This window comes from Chelonia mydas, chromosome 2 (genome assembly GCF_015237465.2).
Source record: "Chelonia mydas isolate rCheMyd1 chromosome 2, rCheMyd1.pri.v2, whole genome shotgun sequence".
Lineage (NCBI taxonomy): Eukaryota > Metazoa > Chordata > Testudines > Cheloniidae > Chelonia > Chelonia mydas.
Genome location: NC_057850.1, coordinates 105,817,167 through 105,841,505, shown reverse-complemented (window position 1 = coordinate 105,841,505; position 24,339 = coordinate 105,817,167). Strand labels below are relative to the sequence as shown.

Below are 24,339 nucleotides of genomic sequence, written 5' to 3'. Positions count from 1 at the left end.
CCAGAAATAACACTGACTCATAACTCATTTTCATGGCTGGACTACCTGCAAACCTTCATTATCAATATGTGATCTTTTTCCTAACTGAAGTGCCGTTTGCAGCTCCTTCCTTAAAATAACTGTATCTAGCAAATGTTTGGTAAATATTCCTTTCTCCCTATGCAATTCCTGCATAGACTCTAAATAGATATATTTCAGGACAAACAATTTAGTTTATGGAGTTTCGTGTGAAAACGATTGAGAAGTATCCCAGCCAATTACATTTTACTTTCTACTTTTCTCATGATCCGTCTTTCTTACATTATCAGAATTGAAATGAAGGATAGCATGGTACCATTTATTTGTTGTACCTGTGACTGTACCTAAACTTGTGATTGTACATGGACCATTGAGAGAAACCCTTTCTGTAGGAGAATTGAAATAAAAATGACCTCTTCCTTCCAAGAGCTTGGAGTGTGAGATTTCAAATTTATCTCATACCTACGGAACAGAGGCCAATACAAAATATGGAGCCACCACTCAAAGTTCAAAGGCAGTAACTTGGTAGTCTTCTCTTGTCTCTCCACTAGCCCCGCAATATCTTTAACTGTTTTTTCCATTGAGCTTTGCTCATATTGGTTGAACTGTATAGTTAATGGATCACCTTAACTTCTTCTGGCGAAGGCTCCTTTCTCTCTCCCACCTCCAGTGAACTCCTAAACACCCTGGGCCACTTACATATGTCACTTCTGCTTTTGTCTGTTAAATCAATTTTGCTGTCTGTGGCAGTGGTGGTCCTGCCTTTGTACAGGCTCTATTCTAGCCTGAAAGCTCTATTCTAAGCCTTCTGTTCCCTCTGTCTTTTCCGCCGCTGCATCTCTGCCCCCCATTTTATTTTCCTCTGTCCTCTTATTTGTTTTATGATGCTGTCTAGCTCCAACTTTTCTGTCTTGTCTTTCTCAGTTGCAAGGTGAGCAAGGTCATTCAGCTGTGACTGTGATAGTGTTGAAGGCATGTAGTTTTTGACATGTCTTAATGAGTTCATTGCAATTCAGCACTAGCCACCTCAATTGGTATGATAGAGAAAGAGTTGACACAACCTTCCATTTCTAATAAAACATCCTCAAAAGAACTTGACACTAAGAAATTCAAGTAGCTCTGGACTCCGAGTGGCAAACTGCCGCACCTCTATGTCCTTTGCAAAACAATACATCTTGAAAGACATAATCTCGTGAACCAAGTCTAAAGAAAATTTTTTATTTTCCAATGAGTTTAAGGACTTTCTCCTTTGGCTCTTGTAAAGTTATATTTTTAAGTTGGCTAGGATGGAGGCAACCAAATAGAGTAGATACCTCCTGGAATCCCTCTCATAAAACTGAATCTTGAAAAGTGACTAATCAGATGGGAACTTCAAACGTACTTAAGCAGGAAGACTGCTTTGACCTGCTTCATTGTTGACCTGCTCATCTAGAGGGCCTTTGGTTTTGCTCCTTTCAAATTCATCTATAGTGTCCTTGAATTTTTTTCGTTTTAAGCTCATCTTTGGCATCTCTGGCTTTCTCTTGAAATACCATCAGCTACTACTACAGGTACAACTTTAGTGGTATGCACAAATCATTTTCCTGACTTAAGTGTGAGTCTGTCATTGTTTGCTGAACCCAGGTGCAATTCTTGACTTTATGCCAGACTTCAGGATTTGATCAGGAAGTTTACAGAATGATAGCTTCTGCTGCTTAGAATCTTTGGAATAGCTTGTTAATAACAATCTTTTTCTTTTCATTTTCTAAAACCAGACTTGCATTTGTGTTTATGGTTTTCATTTTCAAATACCTTCCAGTATGAGAATAACTAAGTTGGAAGTATAGGCCTAAATAAAGTGTATTTTTGTGCTGCTGAATTTTATCCTTCAGCTGTGAGGGTAATCGTAAAAAGGTTGGGTTTTTTTTTCCTGTGCAGAATCTAGTAGAGCTAGGCAGAACTAGAGTGGGGTGGGCTGAGGAGAAGAGCAGGCAGATACCTATCTCGGTGTTCCAGAGCAAGAGGAGGCTATGGAAACAAACTACTTTTCCCAATAGCAGCCCCAGCAGTGCTGGAACATGCCCAGTGGCTATGACCCCTGCAGGATGGGGTAGGAAACTTCCATAGCTACCAGACACTGGGCTGGGCATGCTCAAATGCTGTGCGATTTTGCAAAGGCACTGCAGGACAGGTGGGTGTGGGTCCCCTGAAACTCCTACAGAAATGGGGGCTGATGGCCAAGGGTGGTGTTAGACACATGCAGCCTATGCAATTGCATCAACCCTGAGGCAGCGAGGGGACCCCTTGCCATGGTGACTGACTCAGTTACTGGCTTTCAAGGAGGCTGGGAGTGGAGAGGGGTAAGCTGGGAATAGGATTTGGTAAGGGAAATGGGGAGTGGAATAGAAACCAGTTGGTTGGGGGTAACAGATGACAGGGATTCAATGAGGTGGGGCCCCAGAATCAAGTGGGGGAGGAGATGGCAGTAGCAGAGGAATAGCTGGAGCTGCAGTCGAGGGGCCCATGAACTTTGGAGGGCCCCTGCAGGCTCGGAGCTGCTCAGACACACAATGGCTGCTGCCACCATTGTTTACAGCCTGCTGCAGTGCACTGGTCCCCCCTGTTCACATTTGAATTTGCCCGGAAGTGGGGGTCTCCAAAACAGTGGTTCTGCCATGAATTCTGATGAGTGAGACAGCCATTGGCAGAGCTTCCATTTAGGTCAGAGGCCACTTCTCCCCTCCCACTGCCCAGGCATATTCCAATGAGGGCAGCAGGAATATGCCTGGGCAGTGGGAGGGGAGAAGGGGGACGGATAGCTCAGTGGTTTGAGCATTGGCATGCTAAACCCAGGGTTGTGAGTTCAATCCTTGAGGGGGCCATTTGAGATCTGGGGCAAAAATTGGGGATTGGCCCTGCTTTGAGCAGGGGGTTGGACTAGATGACCTTCTGAGTTCCCTTCCAACCCTGATATTCTATGATCTATTCTATGAATCGGTGCCCTACTCTTCCTGGCAACTCTGACTCTAGCTTCGGTGGCAGCAGCAGAGATGGTTCGCTGCTCTGCCTCCCGCAACAGCAGTTCTGACTTCGGCGGGAACAGTGGTGATGGCTCTAGTGATAGCAGCAATCGTGCGGGGCCTGGGCCAAAGAGAGCAAAAGCCACGGCCTGGAGCTTGGCTGGGAGGAGTGAGTTTATTTGAATGTGGGGCACTCAGGGGAGCCCATAAATAAAACCTACCCAAGGGCCCATCTTTTTGTTCTTCAGCCACTGGGAGAAGATGGCAGGGCTGTGCGTGGGAACCAGAAGGAACCCAAGTCAGCATTTGCTGACCCTGGTGACTGTTAAATCTGCCACTGCCCGATAGCTCTTGTTGAATCACTGTCTTCTGTTTCTCTTCCCATCAACCAACTAGCTTCTGTTCCACTCCCCATTTCCCTTGCCAAGTCCTATTCCCAGCCTACACTCCCAACTCCCAGCCTTCTTGCCAAGCAAGTTCCAGTATCTCTCCCTGCATCTGTCTCACCACACTCCTTATCCTAGTCTACTCTTTTCCCTCTCCTTACTCTGGCTTTTGTCCCTTTTCCGATCGCATCAGACTACTAATTTGCTGTCAAACTCGGGGGATGTATCTAGTGGGGTTTCGCAGGAATCTGTCCTGAGTTCACTACTATTCAATATTTTCATTAAGGACTTGGGTAATGGAAGGGACAGTATGCTTATAAAATTTGCACATGACACCAAACTGGGAGGGGTTGCTCCACTTTAGAGGACAGGATTAGATTTAAAAATGACCTTGGCAAATTGGAGAATTGGACTGAAATCAACAAGATGAAATTCAGTAAAGACAAGTCTAAAGTGTTACACGTAGGAAGTGCACAACTACAAAATGGGGAATAACTGGCTAGGCAGTTCTACTACTGAAAAGGATGTGGGGGTTATAATGGCTCACAAAATGAGTCAGTAATGTGATGCAGTTGCTAAAAAGGCGAATAACATTCTGGGTTGAATTAACAAGACTTTCATATGTAAGACACAGGAAGTAATTGCCCCACTCTACTCAGCACTGGCAAGGCCTCTGCTGGAATATGGTTCCAGTTCTGAGCACCACACTTGGAAGACAGATTTGGACAAATTGGAGAGAATCCAGAGGAGAGCAACAAAAGTGAAAAAAGGTTCAGAAAACCTGGTCTATGAGGAAAGTTCAAAACACTTGTCATATGTAGTCTTGAGAAAAGATGCAGAGGGTAGGGACCTGATAAAGAGGATGGTGATCAGTTGTTCTCCATGTCCACTGGAGGTTGAACAAGAAATAATTTGCAGCAAGAGGGATTAAGGTTAGCCATTTGGAAAATGTTCTAAGTATAAGGATAGTTAAGCACTGGAATAGGCTTTCAGGGGAAGTTGTGGAATCCCCATCTTTGGAGGTGTTTAAGAACAGGTTGGACAAACACCTGTCACGGATGGTCTGGATATACTTGGTTCTGCCTCAGTGCAAGGGGCTGTTGTAGATGACCTCTCAAGGTCCCTTCCAGCCCTATGTCTCCATGATTCTATTCTATATGATTCTATATTTTCTTGTCCATGCTGCCTGAGTGCCAGTAGTCACTGAAAGCAAAGGAAAGACAAGCTCCCTGCTTTCCGTTCTGATGTCCAGCCTGGAGCAGCAGTTACAGGGAAAATACTTCTGAGCCCTTGTAGCCCTAGGCTGGAGTGTGCTCAGTTGCTCTGTGGGGATGGTATGTGTGCAATACAGGTATATGCAGGAACTGTGAGGGGATGGAGCATGCTCAGTGAGGGAATGTAGCTGCTAAAATCTGAAGTCTGTACTTAACGTATGTGAACTGCAGTTTTTCAGAGGTTTATAACTTGGCCAAATTTGGGTGGATTTTCAGAGGGATGGCAAAAGGCATATCCCTGACAGAAAGACCACGCCCTGCCAAATTTCATGTCCCTGCTTGAAAGCATGGGGGCATTAGAGCGTCTCTCTCTCTCTTTTTTTTTTAAATTTTTTTATTTAACATGGGCAAAACATATTTTTCCTTAGCCTAATTCTTGGTAAAGGCTAAATTGTTTTGGCTGAAATTTTCCAAAACAATCCAGCCTTAGGCAGAAATCCCACATGTAAAATTTCAGAGCAAATGGCTAAAATTTGGCAAAGTTATAAATAACTGAAAAGGGGGGCTAATAATGGAAGTGTAAGGCAATTTTAATAATAGATGGTATTTGTGGGCCTGGCTATAATCTGCAGCATGGCACTAGAAATGTATCTTTCAGCTCAGAGTGCTCCTTGTTTTTTACTTTAGATGTATTACTGTACTTGATTTCTGTCCCCAATGGATGCTGCTACTTTGTTTACTTTTTCTTAAAAAAAAGGGGGGGTAATTCCCCTTGCTCTGCCAGAGGCAGCACAGGCCCTTTCACGTATATTAATGCAGTAATATAACTATAACTAAATCCCTGTAATTCATTCTGGTGGATCTTTTTATGATAGAACTCCATGTAATTTCAGCTCCTAATGCCCTATTTCTTTCTGATTGGATCTGATGATGTTTTGGAAGGGCTCCACTGATTGTTCAGGAACCCCACAGTGTGATAAATCTCAGTACTACCATGAGCCATGGCGGGGCGGGGGGCGGGAGGGATCATTTTACTTGTTTTTGAAAAAAAAGGATACAACCTTAGTCTAGCAGCTCTTCGTGTCCGTTCCCAACCTTAAAAGACCACTATGATGATAGTAACATCTGGAGTTTCTTTACCTAGCATCTTTCATCAGTTCTTTAACATTTCTTCATGTATTTTAATAATAAAATAAAGTATTTTAAGAATATCTAATATAGCAGTACCTCTTGGTGCTTTCCATTTGACTGTCTCAAAGTACCTGCAAAGCAAGCATGAATGATTTAGGGATGTCCGCATCCCTGTGTTATCTTCATTTTACAGATTGGGGAACAAGCATAAATATTAAGTAATTGTGCAGTGTCACAAATGGAAATCTGTGGTAGAGCTGGGAATAGACCCCAGTGTAGAGATGCAAGTACTGTAGAATGAATATCTGTTGAATTTCTCTCCTGTGTGTTTGAACCACTCCTCAACAAGGACATCAGGGATCCAAATGTCTGTCTTTAACTCTATTCTCCACCACTTCCATTAATTTCCCTTGATTTAATATATGCAGTTGCATCAAGTCTTCCTTGCTTTCACTAGGATTCCTAGGGTGTTTCTTTGGGCTCCTGTACAACTTAAGTAGCACTCTATATACCTTATGTAAGCATCTATCAAAGCTGAAGACTTACTGACCAACTTTCAGAGGCTGATTCCTTTTTCCAAACAAGCAGTCTTTAGTTTATTTGCAGATGGATTAATAAGGTAATTAGAATCTACCTGGCTCTAACTGTGGCTGCAAACTGCTGCTTCAAAAAGAGAGGCCTGACTTAAAAAATAAAAATCTGTTCCCTCTATGTTTTTAGCAGGTCTATCCTATACTGGTTTCTCTGCATGCATGTCTCTTGGTAGAGTTCTCTTCAATAATACTGCTCAAAGAAGCTGACCAGGGTAGACATTTTATTGTTATCTGTGGGTGTGTTGACTGAGATCTGATAAAATTGTGGCTGCTTTTTTACGCTCTGTCAGTAGGAAAACTTCTGAGTTAAAAATTGGCCTACACTGAATTAGTAAGAAAGAAATTGGAAAAGCTATATGAAAAACAGTGCAAGAGTATGCGCTTAGTATGATCTTGAAGGAAAACTGCCTTTTTCTAATTAGTAAAATATTATCTCCTTCACTTCTAAAACAAAGGGCACAATTCTCATCCCTTGCACAAAACCCAAGTATACAAGTTTTGTATGGAGGACGGCGGAAACAGTGTGTCCTCTGCCCCACTAAAGCTGAAGCGAAGGGTAGCTCTGGCCAGCTATGTATTGCTGGTCTTTGTAGTTTGTGAAGTAATGTAACTTCTTTACCAGAACTCCCTTCAATACAGCTTGAGGGAGCACTGCCCCACAGCATGTACAATAGTGTACAGTGGGGCCAGTGTTTTGTACACATTCTCTTCTTGGCCTGTCCCTTCTTGTAGTGGAACCATAGAGGTGCCAGTGCTCTGTGGACCTTGAATGCCCATGAAAGGATGGCAGGATTTGCCTGTTAACCGGATGAGACACAAAAACAGTTAAGTTTATTTAATTACAAAAAGGAGGTTTTAAGTGAGTACAAGTATAAGGTATGAAAGTCAGAAATGGTTACAAGAAACATAAGGATAAAACACTTTGTAGCTAAAACTTAACAAACTAGACTTGGTTCAAAGTCCGATCCTTACCAAAGGTTCTCAGCAACATGGACGACCAAATTCTCAGGTCAGGATCTCCATCCAGAGTCAAAGGGCTGGTTTCTTTGTTGTCGTAGGTGAAACAGAGAGAGACTGGGGTGTTTTTGGCCCTCACTTTTGTAGTCCAGTCACCCTTTTAAATGCATTTTCCGGAGGGTTACTCCTTGATAAAGTTAATTCCAGCTGTGAAGAAGGAGGCATGGAGTCTCTCGGTGAAAGGTTCCATGTTGTTGTTTGCTAAAATGCAGATCTATCTGTGTCTGCCCCTCTTTTTTGCCAAAGATTGGCCACTTGACTAGTGATTGCCAATTAACTTTAACACCTGACTAGAGGCACCAGCTTGTCCTTTGTTGTTGAGAAATCGGTTTAACTGCTCCCCAGACTGGTCTGGTAAACACATTGTAGTCATAATTTCAGCTCATGTTCATAACTTAATACGCATTTCGTACACACACAACACAAGAATATTGATGATCCATGTGTTAGCTTTTTCATACTTTACAAACGGTATTTTGCACAAAGATTATTACAATAATACATAGGGTGTGAATATAATGGTGCTTTTGGTCACAATAGGTTTAAATTTTTTTTAGAAAAATAAACAGAAGGGAATCCCTAAATGCTTAAGAAAAATGATTTCTTTTTATATGGGAGCAGCTGAGAGGAGTGTCAGACTAATTATTAAAATTGTCTCAAGGTTTCTGATCTAGAAAAATATATGAAGAACCTGATTTTCAAAAGCAACTTCTGAATTAATCTGCCTCAATTGTTGAATGTCAATCTTGAGATTCCTCCAAAGGGCGCTTGATTTCAGAAAATGCTGAATACCTATCCTCTGAAAATTAGACTCCTTTAGGGTGTCTCAAGTTGGGGACACAAAATTGAAGGCATCCAAAATCAGTAGTCAGATGAAATGAGCAATGAAACCCTTGGCCTACAGACTTACTACAATAGAGGAAACTGAGAGAACACACTATTTCTACCACTTTTGGATCTTTATCAAATATGGGATATGCAAAAATACACTTCCCATCTGAAGTGTAATATGTCTGGCTCCCAATTAAAACAGTCTAAAAAGGATTTAGGTTTAAAAGGAAACTGCTTCTTAAAATACCTATTTACCAAGCTGTTTTACTCTTCTGAATATCCAGAAAATGTTCTTAAATGTCTTATTCCATATCCTATACAAATCTTTTGTGTTCTCCAAAATAACTCTCTGAAGTCGTATCTGTGCTAATTGCCAGAGATCCATAGTCCTGCTCTGCCTTTGTATACATACAGTCCTATACACTCAGTCTTAATGAAACTGACAAGACCATTCAGCTGTTTCAAACACCTCCTGAAAAACACAAACATGCAGTACTACCGGAAGCAGCTAAAAGATGCTGTTTGAATAATCATGGTTGGTACTTAGTCATATAAAGTTCATAGGAGAAGGTTGTAGGGTGTTAACAGGCAAGTCCTTAAAGAAAGCTCCTATTTGCTATATCTTCTTAGATATGCTTATGTAACCCTCCCGGTAGCTATGACCACTACAAATCTGTAAATTGTTTTTCCAAAAATATTTGCGAAATCTGTGGGGCTGGGGAAGGAGAGAGAGGAGGATTAGTTAGCAAATTCATTCCACACAAAACATGTGTTGATGTTTAAAACTATTCAATAATATAATTACGTTATTTCATGAAGTGTTGTCTTTAAAAAAAAAAAAAAAAAAAAAAAAAAAAATATTCTCCCCACCACATATTCCTGAGATCTTTCATTCTTCTCTTAACACAATCCCTGTGGCCTGGTTTTCCTGTATCCTGAAGTGTCTCCCTTTCTCTCCCTGCCTGCCTCCCTCCATCCCAGAGTCCTTGGATGAAGAAACAAAAATTTAAAAAAACAAGTGAGTTTTATCTCATTTCTGTGTAATATCTTTGTCAAATCAATCCAGTCACACAAGCTAAAGTCTATTAGCGAGATGTTTCTGTTAACAATGACACTTTAAATGGCCAGGCTTGCATTGCAGAGTTAATGCCCTATTGAGATGAAGAGAGGTAACTAAGGGTACGTCTTCACTACCTGCTGGAACGGTGGGCAGCGATCGATCCAGCGGGGATCGATTTATCGCGTCTAGTCTAGACATGATAAATCGACCCCCGAGCGCTCTTCCTTCGACTACTGTACTCCAGCACCGCGAGAGGCGCAGGCAGAGTTTTTGGGGCAGCGGCAGCAGTCAACTCACCACGGTGGAGACGCCCTGGTAAGTCGATCTAAGTACGTCGACTTCAGCTATGTTATTCACGTAGCTGAAGTTGCGTAACTTAGATCGACACCCCCCCCCCGCCCCCCCCCCGTGTAGACCAGGGCTAAGACTTTTTAGAGAGCTGTTGTTTCAGGATGTCTGGCTGCAGCAGCATAATTTTGTCTGTGCTTGTGAGGAAATGTAGGATAGCTCACTTGCAGTTATGTGATCTGTGAATTAGTCCCCTACCCTCTTAACTCAAAGATAAATATAACTCAGAGCAGCTTGTGAATTGTGGGTCTGTGTTGTGGGGTAAGATGAACCTCTGTGCCTTGACGCTAATGTTAATGAGCCTTAGGTTCACAAAGGGAGTCCAACACAAAAATGTCAGTTATCAAAAAGTAAATACCAATTGAATATATTTAGAGCTCTCTGAGACAAACCAGTACAGTAATAAAATGCACACATTAAAAAAAACAGAAGAAATATTTCACTGTTTACAGCTCCATACCGGACCGATGTGCTGTCCTGCTTTGGCCCAGAGCAGATCTGACTAGTTCTTTGGTGTTAGATTATTTGTCTTTCTGTTTTAAATAAATAAAATAAAGTCCTCTGAATCATAAAATCTAGTTGTATTAGCCCCATTTTTCGGAAACAGATATGCAGGCAAATTTTGTTAGAAACGGGTTTTACCTTCCCATTTGTGTGTATTCAAGTTAATGCTCCTTTTATTGTTAGGATAATGAATCAACTATCCCCAGGTCCAATTTCAGTGGCTAATGGCATGACATGGAATTGCTTCCAAAATTAATAGTTCAGGTACCTAGGAACAGGATTCACACTGATGATGATGTTTTATGTTGTCTGTCTATCTCTATATTGCTATCTAATTCAGCAGATGAGTCTTGTAAGAGTTTCCGCCATCTCTCATTTCTTGCAAAGCTGTACACAGCTTTACTTCTTCATAAGTGAACACATTGGGTAGACAGTCTTCAAACAGCCTTTTTCTGATGCTGTCACTGGTCCATTTTCTCCAGCCTGGGTTTCAGAATAAATTTTTATATGTTCTAGTTCACTTGGTAGGCTAAACTGAATGGTTCTCTTCTTGATTAAGCCAAAAATAATCCAAGATGATGGCCAGACGCTTCCAAGATGGCCAGATTTCCTTCTTTCTCCCATGCTTGGACATTATACTTCTTGGTGCCATGTTCATTGTAGCATTGCTGGAAGTTTATAAGTGTTATTTATGAACTTCTCATAGCTACCAAGTCAGATGGTGCACATAAAATCTAATTTACACAAATATAACTTGGCGCTGTCTTCTGAAGATACACAGAATCCTAAAAAAATGTTTCACTAAAAATGTAGCTGTACAAGTAAGTCATTGTGTGTATTCGAGAGCTCACCCTTAATGTTACACTGTGTGCTATAACTAGGACTCTTAATACAATGGTAGGTAGAAATGTTTTTAGATCTTTGACGTATAGTTCAAGAAAGTCAAATTTCGCTCGATATTATCCTAGAAATATGTCCCTAACTCAGTTTTCTCTTAAAATTAAAAGATCTACTTGATTATTCAAATGTAGCCATCATTGTGACTTTTAAGTAAAATATTAAAATAATGTTAAGGTGCCAGTAGACATTCATACCACAGTGATGAGTGTGGAATAAGAACCGAGATAGATAGGTTGCTGTGTAAAGTTCTCTTCTGTCTGTCCGTCCCCCACACTTCCCCAATATTCTGTAAAGTGCAATGTACTTTTATGACACTCCATCAATACAACATTTGCTTTTTAACAGGCAAAGCGAAGGCTGGAGCTAGGAGAAAGTGGTCACCAATATCTTGCTGAAGGATTAAAAACCCCAAAAGGAAAAGGAAGAGCTGCAACAAGAAGTCCAGATAGTCCAAAAAGTAAGGAAACTTTTGTTATGCTCTGTGGTGTGGGGCTTAAAGCTATTTTGGACTTTCTTTATGATGTCGTTTCCTAAAAACCCAACAGTCAAAGGCCTTGACTGTAGAGGAACATTCAGGAAAATTAATCCAAATTAACTAAAGGTGTGCCTTTAAATCAGATTTAGTTAAACCAGTGGCTCTCAACCTTTCCAGGCTATTGTACCCCTTTCAGGAGTCTGATTTGTCTTGCATACCCCTAAGTTTCACCTCACTTAAAAACTACTGGATTACAAAATCAAGACATAAAAATACAAAAATGTCATAGCACACAGTTACTGAAGAATTGCTGACTTTCTCATTTTTACCATATCACTATAAAATAAATCAATTGGAATATAAATATTGTACAGTACTTATTTCAGTGTATAGAATATAGAGCAGTATAAACAAGTAACTGCCTATGTGAAATTTTAGTTTGTACTGCCTTCACTAGTGTTTTTTATATAGCCTGTTGTAAAACTAGGCAAATATCTAGAGAGTTGATGTACTTCTGGAAGACCTCTGCATACCCCCAGTGGTATGCCTGCCCCTGGTTGAGAACCACTGAGTTAAACCACATTAAACCTGTTTAGCTTCATTTAAACCAAATGAAGGCCTCTTTAATTCTGAATGAGACTGTCCACAAAGGGGTTTAATGTGGCTTATCTAATTTGCTTTAAATCCACATCTTTAGTTAATTTGGATTAGCTCTCCTTAATGTCCCTGTGTAGACCCTGAATCTGCCAAGGGATTAGATACAAATTGCCTCCTTTTGTGAGTGGGTGGATGAGTATGTCTCCATAGGAAAGACACAATATTCTTCAAATTATTTCAGGATACTTCTAGTGCCCACTTCTAGGTTAGATTTCAGATTGACTAAGGGTTTGTCTACACTACCACTTTTGTTGGTAAAACTTCTGTTGGTCAGGGGTGTGAGAAAACACACTCCTGACCGATGTAAGTTTCACCGGAAAAAGTGCCGGTGTGGACAGTGCTACGTTGGCAGGAGAGAGTCTCCTGCAGACATAGATAATGCCGGTCGTTGGGGTTTATTTGATTATGCTGGCAGGAGAGCTCTCTCCTGCCGGCGAAGAGCGGCTACAGGAGAGACCTTACAGCAGCAGAGCTGTAGGAGTACAGCTGTTCTGCCATAAGGTCCGTAGTGTAGACACAGCCTGACTTTTACAATTAGATGTGGGAACACAGACACTGCCATACTGAATCAGGCCAGTGATCCTTCTAGTGTAGAGCCTTCTCAGAGAGTAGCTGGTACTAGAAGCTTTGAAAGAACGTGCAAAAAACCCTATAATGGACAAATGTGGTATAATCTGCCCAGAGGGGAATCTTTTTCTTAACCGTTTTTGGTTACTGGCTGGCTTATTGCCCTGATGCAAGAGTTTGAAACGTTTTGTATTCTCTGTGTCTTCAAAGATTACAAGACCAACAAAATTAGGGTGTGTAGCACCAAATATTAGAAATAGTTTGGAATACTACTTAGTAGTTCTTCAAGTGCTTGCTCATGTCAGTTCCAAAGTAGGTGTGTGCTTGTCCTGAGCATGGCCGCTGGAAAGTTTTTCTCTCAGTGGTGTCTGTCAGCTCGAGCTCTGGTGCCCCCTGGGTTAGCATGCTCATAGTGCCAGTATAAAGGGGCCCGCCAACCTGCATCCCCCTCAGTTCCTTCTTACCACCTGTGGCAGTTGCTGAAACTACCTCGTCCTTTGTATTCGCAAATATTCCTTCAGTGGACTTTATTTCTACTTGGTGTATATAGTTACCGTTATTGTAGTTGTTAAGTTTTGTTTGTTAAAACAGTTAGTTAATTAGTTAGGTTAACAAACCCCACTTTGTGGCACTGAGTACTTCAGCCTCTGTTTGGAGTGCCCTGGTGGTTCTTAGAGAGTCTCAGCACCTGTCTTCACCCCCAGCACCGAGAACGGATGTCGCTTCTGCTTCTCAGGAACCTCAGCACCCTACGTCATCTCCGGCACCAAAGAAAACCATTCCAACCAGGGAGGTTCAGGTCTCCCCTTACCTCGACTGGCTGATCGGAGGTTGGACCAAGACCCAGATGGAGACAAATGTAAAGTTAATGCAGACAATTTTCCAGGACTTAGACCTGTTGATAAATATCCAGAAGTCTACTCTCTCCCCTGTTCGAAGGACAGAATTCTTCCTGGCAATCCTTGACTTGGTCCAAGCCAGAGCCTTCCTCCTGGAAGCCCAGTTCTGAGCAATAGGGGTGCTCATAAAAGCCTCAGAAACCACCCCATCACCATGACAAAAAAACTGCCTAAAGCTCCTAGCTCATATGGCTTCATGCATCTGTGTGGTGCAACCTGTGAGGCCGCAGCTCAGACTTATTCAGGCTTGGTTGGCCTATGCACTGGGCCGACCTCACATAGACATGGTCATCACACTTCCTCCACCAGTGATCGCCTCCCTTCTTTAGTGGTTGGTTCCATGGGCAGTGTGTGCAGGGGTCCCATTCTCGAGACCCCCAACTGTGAATGTCTCTCATCACAGACATTTCGGCGATGGGCTGGGGAGTTCATGTGGGGTCCTTTAGAATTCAGGGCCTCTCGCTACACATCAACATCAGGGAGCTCAGGGAGCCTCACCTTCCAGGCGTTCCAACCACTCCTTAAGGGCAAGTGTGTTTTGGTTCTTACAGACAACACGGTAGCGATGTTTTATGTAAACAGGCAGGGTAGAGCACATTCCTCTCACCTGTGCCAGGAAGCTCTTTGCTTGTGGGAATTTTCAGTAGCCCACTTGATCCATCTCGAAGCTTCCTATCTCCTGGGGTTGCAGAACTAGCTAGTGGATCACCTCAGCAGATCCTTCTCCAATAGTCATCCGTCCAGATGTCAGGAAAGGCATCTTCCAGAAGTTGGGGACTTTACAGATAGATCTGTTCATGACGAGGCACAACAGGGCTTGGAGAGATTATACCCCCAGGTACAACCGCCACTCCCTCCCCGGACCTCAACTTGGTGTTGGCTAGGCTAATGGAACCTCTGTTTGTACCGCTGACAACATGGGTGGCGGGTATAATAGGCCAGGGGAGGTTGCAGGGTTTGGCGGGGGGAGTCCAGAGAGATTACTGATGAACCCAGGAAGCTGAGTACCAGATACCGCCTCTTCAGCCACTCTGAAACCTGTATGGGGCATAATGAAAGCACAGGTTCTTCTTTGGGAAGAGACCCTGCGGCTTTTCCCAGGCGGCTTGGGGTCTGGGGAGAAGAGAGGAGGGGAGGTGTGGCTGTGGCTGGCTCAGGGCTCCTCCAGGAAAGTAGAGGGGGCGTGCCTGGGGCTTCTCCAGGCGGGAAAGAGGCTCTTTGCTCTGGCTGCAGGGCCTTGGGGCTCCTGATGTAGGAGAGAGTGGGGGCTCAGGGCTACGGCCTGGTGTTTGTGTGTGTGTGTCGGGGGAGCATGGGCAGAAGAGGTGAGCTGGGGGCTAGTGTTCCTGCTCTACCTATCCTGGAAGGTGGCCTTCCTGGTGGCCATTACTTCTTCCCAAAGGGTCATGGAGATCTGACCTTTCGTCAGAACCACCATATACGGTCATCTCTAAGGACAAGGTTCAATTGTGGCCCCATATGGCCTTCCTTCCAAAGGGGGGTCTAACAATTCCATAGTAACCAGGATGTCTCCCTACAAGTCTCCTATCCAAAGCCACAAGCCAACAGAGAGGAACAGAGACTCCATTCGCTGGATGTCAGACATGCACTAGCTTTCTACATAGAAGGGACTAAGTCATTCTGGAAATCTACTCAGCTTTTTGCAGCTGTCGCCTTTCATTCCGTCTGCCTTCCAGTCTCAGCCCAGAGAATTTCTTTGTGAATCACTTCCTGTATCCGCACATGCTACAGCCTGGCGAAGGTCCCTGCTCCCCTTACCCTGATGGTGCATTTTACAAGGGCTCAAGCATCTTCAGCAGCATTTGTGGTTCAAGTTCCTGTGCAGGATATTTGTAGAGCAGCAGCATGGTCGTGTCAGTCCACACCTTTGCCTCTCATTACGCCATCACCCAGCAGGCTAGAGACGACTCAGGTTTCGACCGAGCGGTATTATAATCAGCATGCCAATGAACTCCGAACCCTCCACCTATGCAACTTTATCGGACCCTCGCTAGAACGTGGGATTTGGGATCCATGCCAAGTACCGTGTTATAGCTGGGACCGCGTTAAAATGAAATTATATTTTTGTGACCGAAATTTCAGTACAAGTATATGTAGTTGTGTATTTGCAGGTTATAGCGGGCTAACAATAGCATCAAATCTCGGGACTGTCGAGAAAAACGAGTCTACAAGATACAGTACTCACCACGGGCATCAGTGGAAATTGCATTTTGAAATGGAAGCGTTTTTAATTAATTCAGTTAAATGCTTTGTGTGCTTTGTTTTGATTGTCTGCTTTCAGGTGCCATGAGCTTCCATCTTCGTGTATGAAATGCCACAGAGAAACTTATATACATATGTATATAGAAATTTTTGTAGCGCTAATTACCTTCACATCCATAAAGTATAGGAAACCTTAGAAAATAAACTCCTACTTGAAGGAAACAATAAACGAGAAAAAAAGTGTTGCTTTATTAGAGATTTAAAGTAGACATTATAATAAACTAGTCTAGTTTTTCTTTAAAAAGTCGGTGAGTTGCTTTTGCTTCTTACTGCTGTGCTGCTTCCACTTAGCAAACTGCAAAAGATTACGTAGCTGCATAATTTTTATAGGCTCAACGTCTTGCGTCTCAAACCATTTCAAAGCAGTCTCTAAGTCGTCTACGGTCGCAGTTGACGTTGGAAACGACGTCCACTTCATCTTCCTCTTCTTTTTCCACGGCGAAGGCCAATTCTTCAGCTTCTGGAATGTTGTTTGGTCGTACTGCCTGAAGAATTTGGTCATCCGTTAGACTTTCAGCAACGGGACAAAATTCTTCTGCTTCATTGTCGCCTCTTATTCAGGACTTAATATTTTGTGGCAGAACAGTTATCCCGAGCCTGGACAGTTGCTGGGACAGCTCCCGCATCCATTCCATGTCTGTTCTTCCAACTTCCTCCTCTGTAAATCCCTCAAAGTTGAATTCCTCGTCAGACTGTGATATGGTATATGTGTCTTGCCTCCGACGATCTTGCATGAATGATAAGGTAATGAACACCAAGGTCACCTAAAACTCAAAAAAATTGTACTGTACTTAAATTTGGGATCCATGGCTGCGACCGCGTTATATCCGAATTCGCGTTCTATAGACGCGCATTTTAGCTAGGGTCCGGTGTGCTTGGGAATCACCTATTTAGGCATTGACATGAGCAATCACTCGAAGAAGAAAAAAGTTAATGACCTTCCCTAACTTGTTCTTCGATATATGTTGTTCAGATCCATTCCACACACACACACCCCACCCCCATGCCTGCCCCTCTGTCAGAGTTAACCGACAAGAAGGAACTAAGGGGGCTACAGGTCAGCAGGCCCCTTTGTACTGGTGCTATGAGCGCATGACCCCAGAGAGCATCAAAAGCTGACCTGACAGATACCATTGAGAGAGAAACTTTCTGGCGGCGATGCTCAGGGCGAGCACACACCTATTTTGGAATGGCCATGAGTAACACTTCTCCAAGAACAACAGTTATGGAAGGTTAGTAACACTTTTTTATTCTGGGCCACATATTTAAACTGGCCTCTGAAAACGCATCTATGAAATGAATAGATGCCGCCATTTGTTCATGGAAGAAACACTTTGTTATGTTCCTGTACAAATATAGATTTGTTTTGCAGTTACGATTGTGTGCCACTGCAAAACTTGTCAATTAATTTTCTGAGCATATAGAAAATATCCCCTCTCGTTTTCCAGTGAGAGTAAGTTAGTTGCTGATTCATTGTTTAAGACCGGTAAAGTACAGCACTCTTCCCTAGTTTGCCCTCACTACCTTAACATCATTGTGAGGGTAGTGAGGGCAAATTGGGGAAAAACTCTGTACTTTACTGGTTTTAAGGAGTTGTTATAAGGTTAAGGAGAAATAATATACAGCCTTGGATGCATGATTATTAACTGTCTGTCGTGTAAATTTGGTGTAAATCTCATTGATTCATGTGAGTCGTCTGTAAATTAGGGAAACTGTCATTTGGTACACCTACTGAAGAGCACCAAAGTTTTGGTTAACTTAAGGGTTTCACAGGCAATTATCTGTTACCTTAAAAGAGGGACGATCAACCCATGAAGAAAACTGCCTAGCAGCCTGATTTGGGGTAGGTAATTGGTGTTGCTGCCAAGACAAAAGTATACCGAAATACTGTTAAAAAAATTAGGTTGCCATACTATGCATAGTCTTAAACTTTCATCATGCATTATCCATAAAGCTAATGGGAAGTACACATGTGTGTTTTTTTTTTAAATTGAGTCCATGTGCCTTGATCTTTGGACAGATGCACTGTGAAACCATATAAATATCCAATGGTAGGTTTTGTGCTAATGCGAAAGTTTAAGAGCTTTCTGTAGTAAAATATGTAGGAAGTTTCTGCAAAACATATTTTGTTGCTTCAAATGCCCGTTTCAAAACTGAAATGGGAAAACTGATTTGAACAGCAGCTAACAAACTCATTTCTTTCCTCCTCGTTCCTTTTTTATATTCATTTTCCCTCCAAGCTCCAAAATCTCCTTCAGAAAAGACTCGATATGATACATCACTTGGTCTTCTCACAAAGAAGTTCATTCAGCTGCTGAGCCAGTCCCCAGATGGGGTCGTGGATTTGAACAGAGCAGCAGAGGTCCTCAAGGTGCAGAAACGGAGGATTTATGATATCACCAATGTACTGGAAGGCATCCATCTCATTAAGAAGAAATCCAAAAACAACATTCAATGGATGTGAGTATTCACCATCCTTCTCCAGTTGATTGCACTGTTATAAAGTGGCAGTGTTTCCCGTCTCTGCTTCCAGTCTCACACTCCTGCTTCCAGCAGTCGTCCAAAAGACTTTCCAAAAATAGAAAAGCCTTTTAATGTTATTTATTTAAGATAGTTTTTTAATATCTGATAGGCCTCTTGTAAGGAAATTCTTGTATTAAATGGTGCCACAATACAAGGTGCCTTCTCTGAGAAGCTTGGCTTATATTGGCATCCTTTAAGCTGCTTTAGGGGATGAAGGCTGCAGTAATCAATGCTTGTAACTTAAAGACATGCCTCTTTTTTTCCTTGCCCCCCTCCTCCTACAGTGTAGTTTTGAGTTGTAATAATGATTACAAACACCCTGCCTTCTTTGGATTTGTAGGGGCTGCAGTCTATCTGATGATGGGGGCACGCTGGCACAGTGTCAAGGCCTGTCAAAGGAGGTGACTGAACTCAGTCAGGAAGAGAAGAAACTGGATGAATTGATCCAAAGTTGCACCCTGGACCTCAAGTTGCTAACAGAGGATTCAGAGAATCAGAGATATCCTTTATGCCATCATTTCCAAAGGTGGTTAACCTCCCTGCTGCTAGAGTAAGAGTTAGGAAAACTCTTCAAAACAGAGATAAGTGACACACAGCACTGAACATTCATTCCAAAAAGTAACAGTTTACTGTGATTTAATGCAGATGTAGCTAAGAAAGCACTTACACCAATTATCAAATTATACATTTAACATTTCTGGAGCATATAAGAAATATTAATGTATGAAGAGGTCCCAAAATATCCATCTTTAGATAAAGTAGTAGGACCAAGAGTTCAGCAGTTTCATTACAGTGCAGCGAAGACAAAATATTTAATTAAGTTCAGGCATGTCTTTTAAAACATTGTGCTCTTGTTTTACAATTCTGAAGCCAGATCAAAACCCACTTTTTGCAAAAATAAGCTACGTTTTTGTGTACGTATTTTTATAATATTACCTAGATCTTGTATATATGCACATATTTATTGCTTAATATATGCAAATGTATGGAAATACATCAATATGTATATAAAGATTACAAAAAACCCAAATACAAGTAGTTGAACTCTAGGAAGGCAAGGGCTGAATCTGCTTTTGTTTGCAACTTACTTTATTGTTTCCTAGCCTCTAGATACTATGGGGATAAATACCCAAACTAGATATATTTAAAATATAAGTTACTAATTTTAATAACAATGGTAAGCTGCAGAAGATTAATATATTTTCCAGTATTCATATGGCTGTGAAGAACAGGTTAATCCTAAAAAGTATCGTGGCTTTTACCAGACATCTCACCCATTGATATATGATGAAAATCTTTATTGCATACTGTAGTTGATTTTTCAAAAGTCAACATTTGATATCAGCGTCATATGAAAAACTGCACTTATTTCCTATCCTTAAAAAAAGGCTATAATGTTTACTGTGTCAATGGTGACTTTTTAACCATGACCACTGTGGAAACGTCCACATTTGAATGTATTTGATCTGTGAATTGATAAGTCAGGAAATGTACCATGATATAAAATAGCAGTGCTACTGTAAACTAAATTCATTATTCCTTCCAATGGATATTGATGTGAAACCACAGAAACGCTTAACATAGGGTTGATCCTGACTTTGTCTCTGTAAAATCTGTTGCCTACCATGGTGCAGACTGACGAAGAATTACTGTTACTGTCTGCTACTGCGGCTGAGAAGCTTGTTTTATTAGGTTTTCTCTTTTTGCTCTTAATCTCAGAGAACAGATTTGTTTGTTTTTATTTTTTTTCTGTGAGGTGGTATCTGGACACCGTTCAAGTCCAGGCTGCATGGGTTCTATACTCTCGTAGTGATGGCAGTAGAATTGGAGAGTAACTTAGTGATGTTATTACCTTAGGTTTATTGGAATAAGACCAGCCTTAGTTGGTTTTGTTTCTCCAACAAAGGAAATTGCATTCTTGCTTGTCAACTGTCCAAACTGTAAGAGAATTTTCAGATCTTCTTGAAAGTATTAAGAGGGTCTAGATGGCTTAGAAAATTGGTTAATGTGTTATGTAGCCTTTCACCTGTAAGACGCCAATTCAATTCCAGTCCAAATCTATTGTGAAAGAAAGTTGATTTGGTGCTTTCATTTAAGTTTGCATCTGATACAAAACCACTATGCACTTTGCCTTTCCTGGAAATCTCAGTAGAGAGGCAAAGGATTTGAATGAGCATGATGGCTGACCTACTATCTCACTTCTACAGGTGTTCAGTCCAAGTTAGTTTTGAGATACGTTAGTGGTATGGAGTTGGGACGATTAGTACTGTTCTGCTGTGCTGCACAGTGGTAATAATTTAAGGTTCAGATCTACCAAAAAGTAACACACATTAGTAACTGTCATCATAAGACTTCACTTCTGCGGTACAAAGAGTGTGGTAGATGCTTCACAGGCAAAAATGAAGACCCTGAAGCACTTGTACGCTGACAGTAGTTATTTCCTATACTGAGCAATGAGTAATATTGAGATATCACAGTGTGGTGACTTAGAAAAACGTATTAATGTTGACCACTGTAATATTCTATATATAAACAGCGAACTTCATTTCCCAGTGCTTAAATATGACACTTTTTATGTGCACTAAATTTAAACAAGTAAAATCAATTGTTTAAGTTATTTCCTTTTTACTTTCCTCCTTTCCAAAGGGGCATTAGATGAGATTGCTCTAAGCATTTTTATGCCTGGGAACACACAAAATGATGTGCACCACTTTATTGTAACTTCCATCAACCTGGATGATTGCCTGGAAAACGCAGGATATAAAAACAAAATATATTGTCACAGTAATAAAAGAAAATTATAGATGCAACTCCTTGAGAAATAATTACCAACAAAATTAAATTAAAAAATTAACTGAAATTACAATATGGGTGATTGAATGTTATATTTAAAATTATTGGGGTGGGGAAGGGGGAGAGTGTGTGTGTGTCTGTATTTGCAAATTACCTTACATTTCTTTTGACGTTCCCAATTTTTGTAACTAGTTTGCAAGTATTTGAAACTTTCTGTGCGCGTGCATACACACACACACACACAGCTGGAAACAGCAGCACCCAGATCCAAGTGAAAATATCTTTTGTCACTCAGTAGTGGCCCCAGCTGTTTGATCGAGGCACAGTACTGACATGCTTTGCTTAGAATCTCAACTGGTCCTTATTTGCCTGAAAGTTAGTGGCTACAAAGAATGGTTTTCAGTGTCGGGGAGAATACTGAAATTAAAATAGGGGTGAGGAGGAACAATATGGAGATTAACTGGGAACAAAGCTTTGTAGAATCAATTATTTTTTGCAGAAACATTTTTTTTCTTTTAATGTGAATATGCTGCATCTTTGATTGTAAGGACTCCTTAACACTGGTTACATTAGCTTATGTTACATATCAAGATATTCGAAAAATTAATGGCCTTAAAGACCAAACTGTTATAGTTGTGAAAGCACCCCCAGAAACCAGACTTGAAGTGCCTGACCCAGTGGAGGTAAGAGCACCGTAGCGTCTTTTGTTGCATAATGTAATTTTTTAACTACAAATGGAGGATGTGTGTCTGTGCTTGCCTGTGGCACCTGAAATGCTTGTCTTAAATTGGATGATGTTGATATGTCTTGAGCACTTTGGGGACGTTGTCAAAGATGACGAGAACTATATAATCAGAAACTGCCCTTTATATAACTCAGATACTAATCTTATATTTCTCGTCCTCTCCTGCACTCTTGCAGTTGTATCCTTAGATTCTCATACTCTCAAGTCCAACTCCCTCTTCAACTAATTCATGCTACTTTTGAATGCAGAACATGATTAGCATGAGGAACATTTTGTCTAACGGTGTAGTAGGTAACTTTGAAAGAAGGATGTCGAAGTGCATGATTCTGAACGTGCTAATGCCCCTCAGCTTGCTAATAATGTACTGCAGCCTTGACCAGCTACACTTGCCTGAGGGAAGTGATTCTTTTTCTATTGTGGAATTAATATTTGTGTTTTTCATCATAATAGGAAGGGTGACTGACTAGGTACATTTTCACAAAAAAAAAAATAAAAAATCCTAGACTGATGTAATGAAAGAGAAAAATACTAACTTCTCAAGGTGTGGGAATTTTAATCTCAGAAGAAGGTTCCTACAGAATCAGTCTGGTATAAGACAGTGACATTTGCTTTGTTAAGAGGAGTAAGGGAATAGATCAATATGGAGATGAAATACAAGCTGAAAAACTTTTTTAACATGTGAAAAGGCATCTCTGCCATGTCCTTTAAGTCAGAAACTTTTTAAATAAATCAAACCATAACACACTATTTTGTGACTATTGCACTGTAAATCCCATCCTATCATAAAGCAACAGGTTATAACTATTGGGACAAAATATTAAGTGTCCAATCCCCTTTATATGTACCTCACTATAACATAACACAGAAATCGGTGAACTTCTGAGGCCTGGTCTACACTATAGAGTTAGGTTGATATAGGGCGGCTTACATCAATCTAACTCTGTAAGTGTCTACACTAAAATGTCCTTCCGCCAATATAAGTTACCCACTAAACCGACCTAATAACTCCACCTTTCGAGAGGTGTAGCATTTAAGTCGATATAGTTAGGTTGACGCAGTGTCTGTGTAGACACTGAGTTGTTTATATTGCCGGTTGCTGCCCAGGAGCTGATGGCCGGAGCGCCGCCCGGGGGCTGATGGCTCAGGCTGTCAGTGCCCAACAATTCCCCACTTAAGTCGGTGCGAGCACTCCTGGTGAGGACGTGCACCACCTACAGAAGGAGCGTAGCGTGGACCTAAAGAGCCGATTTAGTTACTGCATTGGCTGTAGGTTGATCTGACTTGAGACGATTTAAATTTGAAGTGTAGATATGCCCTAAGTTTGTTACAAAGAGGTGGGTAGGCTTAAATGCTCTCTTCCTAACTAAGGTTTGTCAGTAAAACCTTTCACATGTTACAAAAATGAGGTGACATGTAAACACAGGGATTGATGTGGAATATGTAATGCCTCTGATCATTATACCGGAATTCAAACAGTGGCAACCAAAACATACCATATCATACAACCTCCAGTGGTGACAGAAAGGTCACTATTATAGTGCTTGTTAGCACAGAACTTTGCTTAAATTTGAAATCTTTTCTGTTAGCAGAATGCGCTGATCCATTTATCTAGTACCGAAGGACCTATTGAGGTTTATCTATGTCCAGAAGAGAATGACAGCCTCAGTCCTATTAAAACATACAATCAGGACCACAACGGAAATATCTCAAAAACAATTTCCAAAGGTAAAATTCTCTTTCTGTTATGATGCACAAGGTCTTCAGAGTTTAACATGAAAGTTTAACTAAAAGAAGTAATCTGTACAGGTGCCTGTTTTTTTGGTTGGGTTTATTGTCTAAGACAGAAAGATGTAAGGTTTCTAGACTGCATATTAGAAAATGTATTTCCCCTGTTTGTCATTTGCTTATTATCAGGTTTGGTATTCACATGTGGTATGAAACGATATGTCCTAATTTATCATAAATATATATAACATTGAAAATATATCTAGTTTATTATCACTTGCTGACATACACAAAAGGCAGCAAACAAACATAATGTTTCTCATAATCGGAGGCAGAATTTTAAATTCACTTATTGTCATTTGCAGATAACCAATGTCAGACATTGATGACATTTTATATTTATTTAGAGAGCCTTAAACGTACTTAACTTTGAAATAGTCTCAGTCATTCTGTATGGCCTGCTAAGACTTTAATACATTAATAATAGGCTTACTTAGTGGGTCCTATTGACGAATCAGTGTTTTTAATTTAATTTAAATATAAATAATTGCTGACAAATACCACTTTCTGCAGCATGATTTTGGTAAATTGTTTAGTGAATCTTAAACTGCTGTGATCGACTTGTTACTGGACTTAGTGATATTTTTTTCTGACATGCTGTTTATTTTGTA

General features: G+C 41.1%; 1 protein-coding gene across 3 annotated transcripts in view; it reads left to right on the top strand.

The window, feature by feature from the left end:
• The window catches only part of E2F3 (E2F transcription factor 3), a 63,249-nt gene that overhangs the window by 36,449 nt on the left and 2,461 nt on the right, over positions 1 to 24,339 (top strand). For 2 of the 3 annotated variants that reach the window (XM_037893058.2, XM_037893061.2), the window contains exons 2-6: positions 11,347 to 11,458; positions 18,123 to 18,342; positions 18,746 to 18,904; positions 21,767 to 21,881; positions 23,530 to 23,668. In XM_037893058.2, coding sequence (XP_037748986.1) covers positions 11,347 to 11,458; positions 18,123 to 18,342; positions 18,746 to 18,904; positions 21,767 to 21,881; positions 23,530 to 23,668 — 745 coding nt within the window. The remainder of the gene's footprint in view (positions 1 to 11,346; positions 11,459 to 18,122; positions 18,343 to 18,745; positions 18,905 to 21,766; positions 21,882 to 23,529; positions 23,669 to 24,339) is intronic. The other variant, XM_037893060.2, reaches the window with a different exon arrangement.